This window comes from Ascaphus truei, unplaced genomic scaffold (genome assembly GCF_040206685.1).
Source record: "Ascaphus truei isolate aAscTru1 unplaced genomic scaffold, aAscTru1.hap1 HAP1_SCAFFOLD_3488, whole genome shotgun sequence".
Lineage (NCBI taxonomy): Eukaryota > Metazoa > Chordata > Amphibia > Anura > Ascaphidae > Ascaphus > Ascaphus truei.
Genome location: NW_027456495.1, coordinates 1,673 through 15,870, shown reverse-complemented (window position 1 = coordinate 15,870; position 14,198 = coordinate 1,673). Strand labels below are relative to the sequence as shown.

The 14,198-nt window shown below is 52.3% G+C and overlaps 1 protein-coding gene across 1 annotated transcript; it reads right to left on the bottom strand.

Moving 5' to 3' along the window:
• Positions 1 to 952: 952 nt before the first annotated feature.
• On the bottom strand, positions 953 to 13,349 carry LOC142483646 (uncharacterized). The gene is made up of 5 exons (XM_075583661.1): positions 13,197 to 13,349; positions 11,269 to 11,349; positions 10,964 to 11,085; positions 8,492 to 8,564; positions 953 to 2,850 (listed from the first exon to the last, which is right to left on the bottom strand). The coding sequence occupies exons 1-5, from the start codon at positions 13,239 to 13,241 to the stop codon at positions 1,027 to 1,029; spliced, it is 2,145 nt and encodes a 714-aa protein (XP_075439776.1). The 5' UTR covers positions 13,242 to 13,349; the 3' UTR covers positions 953 to 1,026.
• Between the last annotated feature and the right edge of the window lie 849 nt (positions 13,350 to 14,198).

Genomic DNA, 14,198 nt, shown 5'->3' with positions numbered 1-14,198 from the left:
AAACAAAAAAAAACACGTTTTTGTTTGGAGTGTTCTGCGACCCCTGCCCCCAACCTGGCGGGTCACGTTAAAGATGGCCGCCCCACCGTTCCAGGAAATGTCACATGACGTAACACCCCCTCTCCGTCGCTCTACAAAAGAGGTAAGGGACCCCCCGGCCAGAGGAGACGATCTTTAAATCCTGGTCATTTGTAGAAGAAAAGTCGCCCCCCCCCCCCCCCCCCCGTGGGGGGAGGGGGGGGGATTACATAGTAGATGAGGTTGAAAAAAGACGTAGGTCCATCTAGTTCATCCTATGCTAGATTTAGACAACAGATACTTTATCCTATATCTGTACTTACAGTATATATTGATCCAGAGGAAGGCAAACAGAAAACCCAGTGACATATCATCCAATGATATCTCATAAGGGAAAATAAATTCCTTCCCGACCCCAAGAATTGGCAATCGTATTAATCCCTGGATCAACATCCTTCCCATGTATACTTATTGGGTATATCCCTGTATACCTTTCCTTTCTAAAAAGATGTCCAACCTTTTTTTTTAACAAATCTACTGTATCTGCCATCACAGTCTCCATGGGTAATGAGTCCCACACTGTAACTGCCCTTACTGTAAAGAACCCTTTCCTTTGTTGCTGGTGAAATCTCCTTTCCTCCAACCTTAAGGGATGGCCCCCGAGTCCTTTGTACTGCCCGTGGGATGAAATAAAAACGTTTCATTTGAATTTATTCCCGTTTTTTTTTTTTTTAATTTCAGATTATTATTTATATTACAAAAGATATCCCCGTAGCACAATCCCCCTCCCCCCCCATATTAAAATGAATCCTGGTGCTGCTTGCGTGCCCCGGACAGGGGAGTCTCCCGCCCCGTAAGCTTGGCGCCCGGATCCCGTGTCCCTATATAAGAGCAGGAGATGGGTCGATTTTTACAAATCCAGGAAGCGGTGTCGTTAGCGTGAATCTGGTGCGTTTTTTTTTTTCTCCCCGATAGACGTTTCGCCTCTCACCATCCCTATGTAGCTTCTCACATGAGCACGCAGCACTGGCAGGTCTTCTGCTTGACCCGCGTGTCCTCTGCCCGCGGTGCTGCCGTGTTGGTCGCGTGGGCAGAGGAGGGGTCTGTCCCTTGGGGTTTCGGCAGGAAGGGTTGGGACTCCGGGGGGCCTAGGACCCTGGCTGTGCCAGGGGGAGGCTGCTGGGGGGAGAGGGGTGGTTGGATCGGACCTGGGGCAGGGGGCACCTGCTGTGGGGCGGTGACGACCACGACATGGGAAATCTGCACTTGGGTCACTTGGCTCTGGTGCTGGGCTGGACCTTTCGGGCTCTGGTTCATGTTCTCCTTTTGGGTCATTGGTACCGGCTTCTGGTCTGGGGGTGTTGGTCCTATTTCTTGGTTCCAATCTTGGTTTTGTTTTTGCTCTTGGTTCTGGTCTTTGGATGGCAGTATTGTGCTCTGGTTCTGGTCTTTCTTGTGATCTCTGGTCATCGGTACTGGCTCTTGGTTCTGGTCTTTGTACGGCAGTATTGGGCTCTTGTTTGGGTCTTGGGATGTTGGCACCGTCTCTTGGTTCTGGTCTTTGGATGGCAGTAGTGGGGTCTTGTTCGGGTCATGGGATGTTGGTACCGGCTCTTGGTTCTGGTCTTTGGATTGCAGTATTGTGCTCTGGTTCTGGTCTTGGGTAGTTGGTATTTGCTCTTGGTTCTGGTCTTTGGATGGCAGTAGTGGGGTCTTGTTCGAGTCTTGGGATGTTGGTACCGACTCTTGCTCTTTGGATTGCAGTATTGTGCTCGGGTTCTGGTCTTGGGTAGTTGGTATTTGCTCTTGGTTCTGGTCTTTGGATGGCAGTAGTGGGGTCTTGTTCGAGTCTTGGGATGTTGGTACTGGCTCTTGGTTCTGGTCTTTGGGTGGCAGTATTGTGCTCTGGTGCTGGTCCTGGGTAGTTGGTACTAGCTCTTGCTTCTGGTCTTTGGGTGGCAGTATTGTGCTCTGGTTCTGGTCTTGGGTAGTTGGTACTAGCTCTTGGTTGTGGTCTTTGGATGGCAGTATTGGGTTCTGGTCTAGGGTCTTTGGTACCTGCTCTTGGTTCTCGGGCAGCACCGGGTCGGTGCTTTCAGCTGCCAGTACTACCTTGTCTTGGTTCTGTTCCTGACCCTGGTTTGAGAGGTTCTGGCTCTGCTCTTGGTTTGCGAGACTCTGCTTTGGGTTGTCTTTGTTCTGCCCTTGTGTTGCCTGGTTGTGATCCAGATGTTCCAGGTTCTGGATTTTGGTTCCCTGGTTCTGCCCCTGGAATGCCAGATTCCGATCCAGATGTTCTAGGTTCTGACTATGATGTTCTGGTTCCAGAGTTTTGAATCCTTGATTCTGCCCTTGGGTTGCCAGGTTCTGATTCTGATGTTCCAGATTCTGACTATGATCTTCTGGGTTGAGAGTTTGGGCTCCTTGATTCTCCCATTGGGTTCCCAAGTTCTGATTCCGATGTTCTAGGTTCTGATGTTCCAGGTTCTGTCTATGATGTTCTGGGCCCAGAGTTTGGGCTCCTTGGTTGTGTCCTTGTATTTCCAGGTTCTGATGTTCCAGTTTCTGGCCTCCTTGGTTCTGCCCCCGTTTTAGGGACTCGCCTCTCTTCCTTCTGGGCGCCGGCACGGGGTGTCCTGCCGCCTCGCCCGTCGTGGGTTCTCCCCTTGGCGGGTGCGCCCCGGAATCCCGGACCTTTTCTCCCCGAACCTGCGCGTGGGGGTCGGATAGTAAGTGGGGGTTCTTCTCCCGATTCTCAGAGACCCCCCTATCCTCTTCTCCCCGCCGGTCTCCCCCTCCGTTCACCAGCTCTCCCGGAGGGGCACGACTCCCCTGAACAGAACAAAGAGGAACCGTGAGCGCTCATTGGCATGTCATTACCCAGAATCCCTGGCTGCAGTGTATGCTAAGAGATAATGGGGAAGGGCAGGGGTGCGGACCCATCTGAGACATGTGAATGGGCCCACACCGTGGAATTTTTATTTGCTAATAAATAATACAAATATGTGCTAAATAATACCATTATATAATTGTGAAAATAATATCATATTAATAAAACACTAATGTAATTAATAAGTCATAAAATGTATAAATATTTATAATGGTGTTTGTGTATATTGGGAAGAAAAAAGGAATGAAAATCAACGGTGAATATTTGACGCCCCGACGGTTTGCCGCCGACATGGTTATTTTGGCCAGAAGACCTCCGGCAACGAATCGGAGAACTCGCCAAAGCGCAGTAAGAAAGTGGCGTCCGTGTGAATGTCGGCGAGACCAAAGGGATGTTCAACACATGTGTCCCGTCTGCAAAGATCGGAATAAATGGAAGAGAACTAGGAGACGTGGAATGCCGTGTCTGCCTCGGCCGGCGAGTAACGATGGGTGGGAACCTTTCTAATGAAATCACTAGGAGAAGGAAGACGAGAGGGACGCGCGTTTGGGAGACAATCTCTCAAGGGAACCTCCCACTGCGCCTCGAAAGTGTGACCCATGTATCCTGCCAGCGCTCACGTACGGATGTGACCCGTGTATCCTGCCCGCGCTCACGTATGGGTGTGACCCGTGTATCCTGCCCGCGCTCACGTATGGATGTGACCCGTGTATCCTGCCCACGCTCACGTATGGGTGTGACCCGTGTATCCTGCCTGCGCTCACGTATGGGTGTGACCCGTGTATCCTGCCCGCGCTCACGTATGGGTGTGACCCGTGTATCCTGCCCACGCTCACGTATGGGTGTGACCCGTGTATCCTGCCCGCACTCACGTATGGGTGTGACCCGTGTATCCTGCCCGCGCTCACGTATGGGTGTGACCCGTGTATCCTGCCCGCACTCACGTATGGGTGTGACCCGTGTATCCTGCCCGCGCTCACATATGGTTGTGACCCGTGTATCCTGCCCGCGCTCACGTATGGGTGTGACCCGTGTATCCTGCCCGCGCTCACGTATGGGTGTGACCCGTGTATCCTGCCCGCGCTCACGTATGGGTGTGACCCGTGTATCCTGCCCGCGCTCACGTATGGATGTGACCCGTGTATCCTGCCCGAGCTCACGTATGGAGGTGACCCATGTATCCTGCCCGCGCTCACGTATGGGTGTGACCCGTGTATCCTGCCGGAGCTCACGTACGGGTGTGACCCGTGTATCCTGCCCGCGCTCACGTATGGGTGTGACCCGTGTACCCTGCCCGCGTTCACGTATGGGTGTGACCCGTGTATCCTGCCCGCGCTCACGTATGGATGTGACCCGTGTATCCTGCCCGAGCTCACGTATGGAGGTGACCCGTGTATCCTGCCCGCGCTCACGTACGGATGTGACCCGTGTATCCTGCCCGCGCTCACGTATGGGTGTGACCCGTGTATCCTGCCCGCGCTCACGTATGGGTGTGACCCGTGTATCCTGCCCACGCTCACGTACGGATGTGACCCGTGTATCCTGCCCGCGCTCACGTATGGGTGTGACCCGTGTATCCTGCCCGCGCTCACGTATGAGTGTGACCCGTGTATCCTGCCCGCGCTCACGTACGGATGTGACCCGTGTATCCTGCCCGCGCTCACGTACGGATGTGACCCGTGTATCCTGCCCGCGCTCACGTATGGGTGTGACCCGTGTATCCTGCCCGCGCTCACGTATGGGTGTGACCCGTGTATCCTGCCCGCGCTCACGTATGGGTGTGACCCGTGTATCCTGCCCGCGCTCACGTATGGGTGTGACCCGTGTATCCTGCCCGCGCTCACGTACGGATGTGACCCGTGTATCCTGCCCGCGCTCACGTATGGGTGTGACCCGTGTATCCTGCCCGCGCTCACGTATGAGTGTGACCCGTGTATCCTGCCCGCGCTCACGTACGGATGTGACCCGTGTATCCTGCCCACGCTCACGTATGGATGTGACCCGTGTATCCTGCCCGCGCTCACGTACGGATGTGACCCGTGTATCCTGCCCGCGCTCACGTACGGATGTGACCCGTGTATCCTGCCCACGCTCACGTACGGGTGTGACCCGTGTATCCTGCCCGCGCTCACGTACAGATGTGACCCGTGTATCCTGCCCGCGCTCACGTACGGGTGTGACCCGTGTATCCTGCCCACGCTCACGTACGGATGTGACCCGTGTATCCTGCCCACGCTCACGTACGGGTGTGACCCGTGTATCCTGCCCGCGCTCACGTACAGATGTGACCCGTGTATCCTGCCCGCGCTCACGTATGGGTGTGACCCGTGTATCCTGCCCGTGCTCACGTATGGTTGTGACCCGTGTATCCTGCGCGCGCTCACGTACGGGTGTGACCCGTGTATCCTGCCCGCGCTCACGTACGGATGTGACCCGTGTATCCTGCCCGCGCTCACGTACGGATGTGACCAGTGTATCCTGCCCGCGCTCACGTACGGATGTGACCCGTGTATCCTGCCCGCGCTCACGTATGGGTGTGACCCGTGTATCCTGCCCGCGCTCACGTATGGGTGTGACCCGTGTATCCTGCCCGCGCTCACGTACGGGTGTGACCCGTGTATCCTGCCCGCGCTCACGTACGGATGTGACCCGTGTATCCTGCCCGCGCTCACGTACGGGTGTGACCCGTGTATCCTGCCCGCGCTCACGTATGGATGTGACCCGTGTATCCTGCCCGCGCTCACGTACGGGTGTGACCCGTGTATCCTGCCCGCGCTCACGTACAGATGTGACCCGTGTATCCTGCCCGCGCTCACGTATGGGTGTGACCCGTGTATCCTGCCCACGCTCACGTACGGATGTGACCCGTGTATCCTGCCCGCGCTCACGTATGGGTGTGACCCGTGTATCCTGCCCGCACTCACGTACGGGTGTGACCCGTGTATCCTGCCCGCGCTCACGTATGGGTGTGGCCCGTGTATCCTGTCCGCGCTCACGTACGGGTGTGACCCGTGTATCCTGCCAGCGCTCACGTACGGATGTGACTCGTGTATCCTGCCCGCGCTCACGTATGGGTGTGACTCGTGTATCCTGCCCGCGCTCACGTATGGGTGTGACCCGGGTCTCCTGCCCGCGCTCACGTATGAGTGTGACCCGTGTATCCTGCCCGCGCTCACGTATGGATGTGACCCGTGTATCCTGCCCGCGCTCACGTATGGGTGTGGCCCGGGTCTCCTGCCCGCGCTCACGTACGGGTGTGACCCGTGTATCCTGCCCGCGCTCACGTATGGGTGTGACCCGTGTATCCTGCCCGCGCTCACGTATGGAAGTGGCACTTGGACCCTAAATGAGAAGATAATTCAGAAGCTTGGGGAAGAGACAGGAAAAAGAATAAATGTGTTCGAAACCAACCAAACGTCTGTGACATCATCACATGGGGGAAGAAATAAAAATGGCGGTAGGCCGGACATATCACAAGAAGAAATGACCGTCGTTGGGCAAAGATGGAACCCAACTGGATTCCAAAAGAGGTGAAAAGACCAAGACGACGACCCAAAGTAAGATGGGAGGATGGGATGAAGACGTGTGTGGAAGCGACGTGGAGAAGAGAGGCTGTAACCACAGGACCTTGGAGATCACTGGGGAGGCTACATCCAGCAGTGGGGAGACACGGGCTGGAGAGGATGGGATGAGGGAATGTGAGAGCAACGTGGAGAAGAGAGGCTGTAACCACAGGACCTGGGAGATCACTGGGGAGACTTCATCCAGCAGTGGGGAGTCACGGGCTGGAGAGGATGGAATGAGGGAATGTGTGGGAGCGACGTGGAGAAGAGGCTGTAACCGCAGGACCTGGGAGATCACTGGGGAGACTTCATCCAGCAGTGGGGAGACACGGGCTGGAGAGGATGGGATGAGGGAATGTGTGGGAGCGACGTGGAGAAGAGAGGCTGTAACCGCAGGACCTGGGAGATCATTGGGGAGCTTCATCCAGCAGTGGGGAGACACGGGCTGGAGAGGGTGGGATGAGGGAATGTGTGGGGGCGACGTGGAGAAGAGAAGCTGTAACCGCAGGACATGGGAGATCACTGGGGAGGCTTCATCCAGCAGTGGGGAGACCCGGGCTGGAGAGGATGGGATGAGGGAATGTGTGGGAGCGACGTGGAGAAGAGGCTGTAACCGCAGGACCTGGGAGATCACTGGGGGGGGCTTCATCCAGCAGTGGGGAGACACGGGCTGGAGAGGATGGGATGTGGGAATGTGTGTGGCAGTGACGTGGAGAAGAGCGGCTGTAACCGCAGGACCTGGGAGATCACTGGGGAGGCTTCATCCAGCAGTGGGGAGACACGGGCTGGGGAGGATGGGATGAGGGAATGTGGGGAAGAGAGGCTGTAACCGCAGGACCTGGGAGATCACTGGGGAGGCCTCATCCAGCAGTGGGGAGACACGGGCTGGAGAGGATGGGATGAGGGAATGTGTGGGAGCGACGTGGAGAAGAGAGGCTGTAACCGCAGGACCTGGGAGATCACTGGGGAGGCTTCATCCAGCAGTGGGGAGACACGGGCTGGAGAGGATGGGATGAGGGAATGTGTGGCAGTGACGAGGAGAAGAGCGGCTGTAACCGCAGGACCTGGGAGATCACTGGAGAGGCTTCATCCAGCAGTGGTAAGACACGGGCTGGAGAGGATGATTGATTTATATTTATATACAGTGTTCGACAAACCTATACATTTGCTCGCCCCGGGCGAGTGGATTTAACATCGTGGCGAGCTCCTATTGGCCCAAGCAGCACACGTGTGGTACTAGGTGGCGAGTAGATTTTTTGGTGATTTGTCGACCAGTGTGTGTGTGTGTGTGTGTGTGTGTGTGTGTGTGTGTGTGTGTGTGTGTGTGTGTGTGTGTGTGTGTGTGTGTGTGTGTGTGTGTGTGTGTGTGTGTATATATATATATATATATATATATATATATGCAGTGGTTGACAAATCACCAAAAAATCTACTTGCCACCTAGTACCAAACGTGTGCTGCTTGGGCCAATATTTACTCGCTTGGGGGTTAAATCCACTCGCCCGGGGCGAGCAAATATATAGGTTTGTCGAACACTGTATATATGTATATGTATATATATATATAATCACCACATTTATTAAGGTTATGGTGGGTAAAAAAGTGACAAAAACCCTCCACAGTAAAGCATATAGCAACTGAAAATATTCCTGTATATTCATTTGCATGTCTTAGACAGGTCTGCAACCCTGTCTTTCACCATTATCACCCAGCACACAGCACTTCCACTGCAGCAAGGGATTCTGGGAAATGACATGCAAATGAGCACACAGTGCCACCTTTTATCTCATGCTCACATTACATGAACAACCCTTAGCCAATGCATGCTGCTTTAAACACAGCTTTTAAGCTTAAATATATATATATGTATGCAGTGTGTGTGTTACCTGCAGGGTTTCTATAATATATAGATAGATAGATACACACACACACACACACACACACACATGTCCTGCCCCGGTATGTTATGGTTATATCACGTGATGTTGTGTGTGTGTGTGTGTGTGTGTGTGTGTGTTACCTGCAGGGTTTCTGCTCCTGGATGCTTTAAGTTCAGTTCAGGATTTTCCAAACGGACCAACCTAGACTGGAGGCTGAGAAGTGAGGAGGGATTAGTGGAGCGATCACAAACTCACTCTCATTCTATCGCTCAAACACATACACTCACTCATTCTATCACACAAACTCACTCACATACACTCACTCTCATTCTATCACTCACACACACTCACTCTCATTCTATCACACTCACTCACATACACTCACTCTCATTCTATCGCTCACACACACTCACATACACTCACTCTCATTCTATCACACTCACTCACATACACTCACTCTCATTCTATTGCTCACACACACTCACTCTCATTCTATCACACACACATACACTCACTCATTCTATCACACCCACTCACATACACACTCATTCTATCACACACACACACACACACACACACACACACACTCACTCACTCTATCACACACAAGCTCTGTCACACACACAGACTCACTCTCATTCTATCACACACACTCACTAACTATATCACACACAAGCTCTCACACACTCAGTCATTCTATCGCACAAACACACACACTCACTCACTATATCACACACTCACTATCACACAAACACACATACTCACTTTAACTATATCACACACATGCTCTCTTTCACACACAGGCTCACTCTTATTCCAACACACACACACGCTCTCATTCTATCACACACACTCCCTAACTATTTCACACACAAGCTATCACACATTCACTAACTATACCACACACAAACTCACACACAGTCGCTCTCATTCTATCGCTCACACACATACACTCACTCATTCTATCACACAAACTCACTCACATACAACACTCACTCTCATTCTATTGCTCACACACTCTCACATACACTCACATACTCACTCTCATTCTATCACACACACTCACTCACACTCACTCTCATTCTATCACACACACATACACTCATTCTATCACACCCACTCACATACACACTCATTCTATCGCACACACTCACACACTCACACTATCACACACACACATTCACTCTATCACACACAAGCTCTGTCACACACACAGACTCACTCTCATTCTATCACACACACTCACTAACTATATCACACACAAGCTCTCACACACTCACTCATTCTATCGCACAAACACACATACTCACTTAACTATATCACACACAAGCTCTCTTTCATATACACAGACTCTATCACACACACTCACTCACTATATCACACACAAGTTCTTTCTCTCACACACACAGACTCACTCACTATATCACACACAAGCTCTCACACACTCACTATTACACAAACACACATACTCACTTTAACTATATCACACACATGCTCTCTTTCACATACAGGCTCACTCTTATTCTATCACACTCACTATATCACACACAAGCTCTCTCACACACACAGCCGCTCTCATTCCATCACACACACTCACTAACTATATCACACAAAAGCTCTCTCACACACACAGACTCGCTGTCATTCTATCACACACACTCACTATATCACACACAAGCTCTCTCACTCTCACACATACACACACACACACGCGCTCTCATTCTATCACAAACACTCCCTAACTATTTCACACACAAGCTATCACACACACTCACTAACTATACCACACACAAACTCACACACACTCGCTCTCATTCTATCATCCACTCACTTTAACGATATCACACACAAACTCTCTCACACACAGACTCCGTCCCATTTTATCACACACACATACTTTAACTATATCACACACAAGCTCTCTCAGACACATACATTCACTCTCATTCTCACACACACACACTCACTAACTATATCGCACACAAGCTCCCACACACACTCATTCTATCAACTCATTCTATCACACACACACACTTTAATTCTATCACACACAAGCTCTGTCACCCACACACACACACTTTAATTCTATAACAAACAAGCTCTCACACACACTCATTCTTATACACTCACTTATCTCACACTCTCATACACTCATTCTCACACACTCAATCGCTCACACATTCACAGACTCATTCTCCCTCACATACAAACTCACACATGCACACACAAAATATTTCACACACAATCACTCTCAATAACCCACTCTCATACACACCCACACACACCAATTCTCCCGCACACACACACCTCTCACACAATTACACTCACTCTATCACACTCTCAAACACACAGTCTCACACATTCTCCCATGCACACACACTCACTGTCACACACATTCTCTTACACACATACACACACAGAATCACTTTCTCACAGTTACACACAAACTCATATACAAACACAAAATCTCTTGTACACTCATTCTACCACACACTCACACTCACTCTTACACACAATCACTCCCACACACTCCCACACACACACTCACCCTCTCCTACACACACACACTCACACACACTCACACTCACTCACACTCATACACTCACACTCACCTCTCCAGCTCTTCCTGCAGCTTCTGTATTTTGCCCTCGGTTTGGCTCAGTGGATTATCCATTTCTGCCCCGGGGGCCGGTACCAGCCCCTCCATCAGCCACCGATCCCGCAGAGACTTCCTCTGGGGGCAGGAAGTGAGTGTGAGAGGGGCAACTGAGGCTGCGCCTACCCCAGGGAGGGGTAAGAGGGGCAACTAAATGGAGTACTGGGGGTAACAGAAGGGTGTGATGGGGTATTAAATTGAATAGTTGGAGTAACTTTAGGGTGTGATGGGTATTGGGGTATTTCCTGGGGTAATTAATACCTTGAGTTGCTGCAGTATGAGCCTCTGCTGTTCCAGCTCTCTCTGTATCTTCTCCATCTCTGTAAGGATGCTACGCCTCTCCTGCACAAGGAACGCAGAACGAGGCGTCACCGGTATTGTATCTGTGCCCCTCTGTGTATTAGAGTGTCAGCTCTGCGGGGCAGGGTTCCCTTCTCCCAATGGTTCCTCCTCTCCCTGTATTGTATCTGTGTCCCTCTGTGTATTAGAGTGTCAGCTCTGCAGGGCAGGGTTCCCTTCTCCCAATGGTTCCTCCTCTCCCTGTATTGTATCTGTGTCTCTCTGTATATTAGAGTGTAAGCTCTGCGGGGCAGGATTCCCTTCTCCCAATGGTTCCCCCTCTCCCTGTATTGTATCTGTGTCCCTCTGTATATTAGAGTGTAAGCTCTGCGGGACAGGGTTCCCTTCTCACAATGGTTCCTCCTCTCCCTGTATTGTATCTGTGTCCCTCTGTATATTAGAGTGTAAGCTCTGCGGGGCAGGGTTTCCTTCTCCCAATGGTTCCTCCTCTCCCTGTATTGTACCAGTGTCCCTCTGTATATTAGAGTGTAAGCTCTGCGGGGCAGGATTCCCTTCTCCCAATGGTTCCCCCTCTCCCTGTATTGTATCTGTGTCTCTCTGTATATTAGAGTGTAAGCTCTGCGGGGCAGGATTCCCTTCTCCCAATGGTTCCCCCTCTCCCTGTATTGTATCTGTGTCCCTCTGTATATTAGAGTGTAAGCTCTGCGGGACAGGGTTCCCTTCTCACAATGGTTCCTCCTCTCCCTGTATTGTATCTGTGTCCCTCTGTATATTAGAGTGTAAGCTCTGCGGGGCAGGGTTTCCTTCTCCCAATGGTTCCTCCTCTCCCTGTATTGTACCAGTGTCCCTCTGTATATTAGAGTGTAAGCTCTGCGGGGCAGGATTTCCTTCTCCCAATGGTTCCTCCTCTCCCTGTATTGTATTTGTGTCCCTCTGTATATTAGAGTGTAAGCTCTGCGGGGCAGGATTCCCTTCTCCCAATGGTCCCTCCTCTCCCTGTATTGTATCTGTGTCCCTCTGTATATTAGAGTGTAAGCTCTGAGGGACAGGGTTCCCTTCTCCCAATGGTTCCCCCTCTCCCTGTATTGTATCTGTGCCCCTCTGTATATTAGAGTGTAAGCTCTGCGGGGCAGGATTTCCTTCTCCCAATGGTTCCTCCTCTCCCTGTATTGTATTTGTGTCCCTCTGTATATTAGAGTGTAAGCTCTGCGGGGCAGGATTCCCTTCTCCCAATGGTCCCTCCTCTCCCTGTATTGTATCTGTGTCCCTCTGTATATTAGAGTGTAAGCTCTGCGGGGCAGGATTCCCTTCTCCCAATGGTCCCTCCTCTCCCTGTATTGTATTTGTGTCCCTCTGTATATTAGAGTGTAAGCTCTGCGGGGCAGGATTCCCTTCTCCCAATGGTCCCTCCTCTCCCTGTATTGTATCTGTGTCCCTCTGTATATTAGAGTGTAAGCTCTGCGGGACAGGGTTCCCTTCTCCCAATGGTTCCCCCTCTCCCTGTATTGTATCTGTGCCCCTCTGTATATTAGAGTGTAAGCTCTGCGGGGCAGGATTTCCTTCTCCCAATGGTTCCTCCTCTCCCTGTATTGTATTTGTGTCCCTCTGTATATTAGAGTGTAAGCTCTGCGGGGCAGGATTCCCTTCTCCCAATGGTCCCTCCTCTCCCTGTATTGTATCTGTGTCCCTCTGTATATTAGAGTGTAAGCTCTGCGGGGCAGGATCCCCTTCTCTCCCTGTATTGTATCTGTGTCCCTCTGTATATTAGCGTGTAAGCTCTGCGGGGCAGGATTCCCTTCTCCCAATGGTTCCTCCTCTCCCTGTATTATACCTGTGCCCCTCTGTATATTAGAGTGTAAGCTCTGTGGGGCAGGGTTAGTTATACTTACAGTGATGCTTTGCAGGCGCTGTCTGTATATGAGAGTCTCCTCCATCCTGACACTGTGGAGAGACAGAGCGTCAAATAGAGTCTCTGCCAGAGACCCGCAGAGCGTCGCTCCCTTACCCCCTCTCCCTGCCAGAGACCTGCAGAGCGTCGCTCCCTTACCCCCTCTCCCTGCCAGAGACCTGCAGAGCGTCGCCTCCTTACCCCCTCTCCCTGCCAGAGACCTGCAGAGCGTCGCTCCCTTACCCTCTCTCCCTGCCAGAGACCTGCAGAGCGTCGCTCCCTTACCCTCTCTCTCTCTGCCAGAGACCTGCAGAGCGTCGCTCCCTTACCCTCTCTCTCTGCCAGAGACCTGCAGAGCATCGCTCCCTTACCCCCTCTCTCTGCCAGAGACCTGCAGAGCATCGCTCCCTTACCCCCTCTCCCTGCCAGAGACCTGCAGAGCGTCGCTCCCTTACCCCCTCTCCCTGGCAGAGACCTGCAGAGCGTCGCTCCCTTACCCCCTCTCCCTGCCAGAGACCTGCAGAGCGTCGCTCCCTTACCCCCTCTCCCTGGCAGAGACCTGCAGAGCGTCGCTCCCTTACCCCCTCTCTCTGCCAGAGACCTGCAGAGCATCGCTCCCTTACCCTCTAACTCTGCCAGAGACCTGCAGAGCATCGCTCCCTTAACCCCTCTCCTTGCTGGAGACCTGCAGAGCGTCGCTCCCTTACCCCCTCTCCCTGCCAGAGACCTGCAGATCATTGCTCCCTTAACCCCTCTCCCTGACAGAGAGCTGCAGAGCGTCGCTCCCTTACCCCCTCTCCCTGCCAGAGACCTGCAGAGCGTCGCGTCCCTAACCCTTTGCCGTGCCTCTGGCAGTGCATGTGTTAATGTTGTGTCACAGACGCAGGTCATGTGATTCTGCACGGTTCTTGTACCTGAGGAATGTGTGACAGGCAGGTCATGTGACCTTGACACACACACACACACACACATACACACCACACACACATACACACACACACAT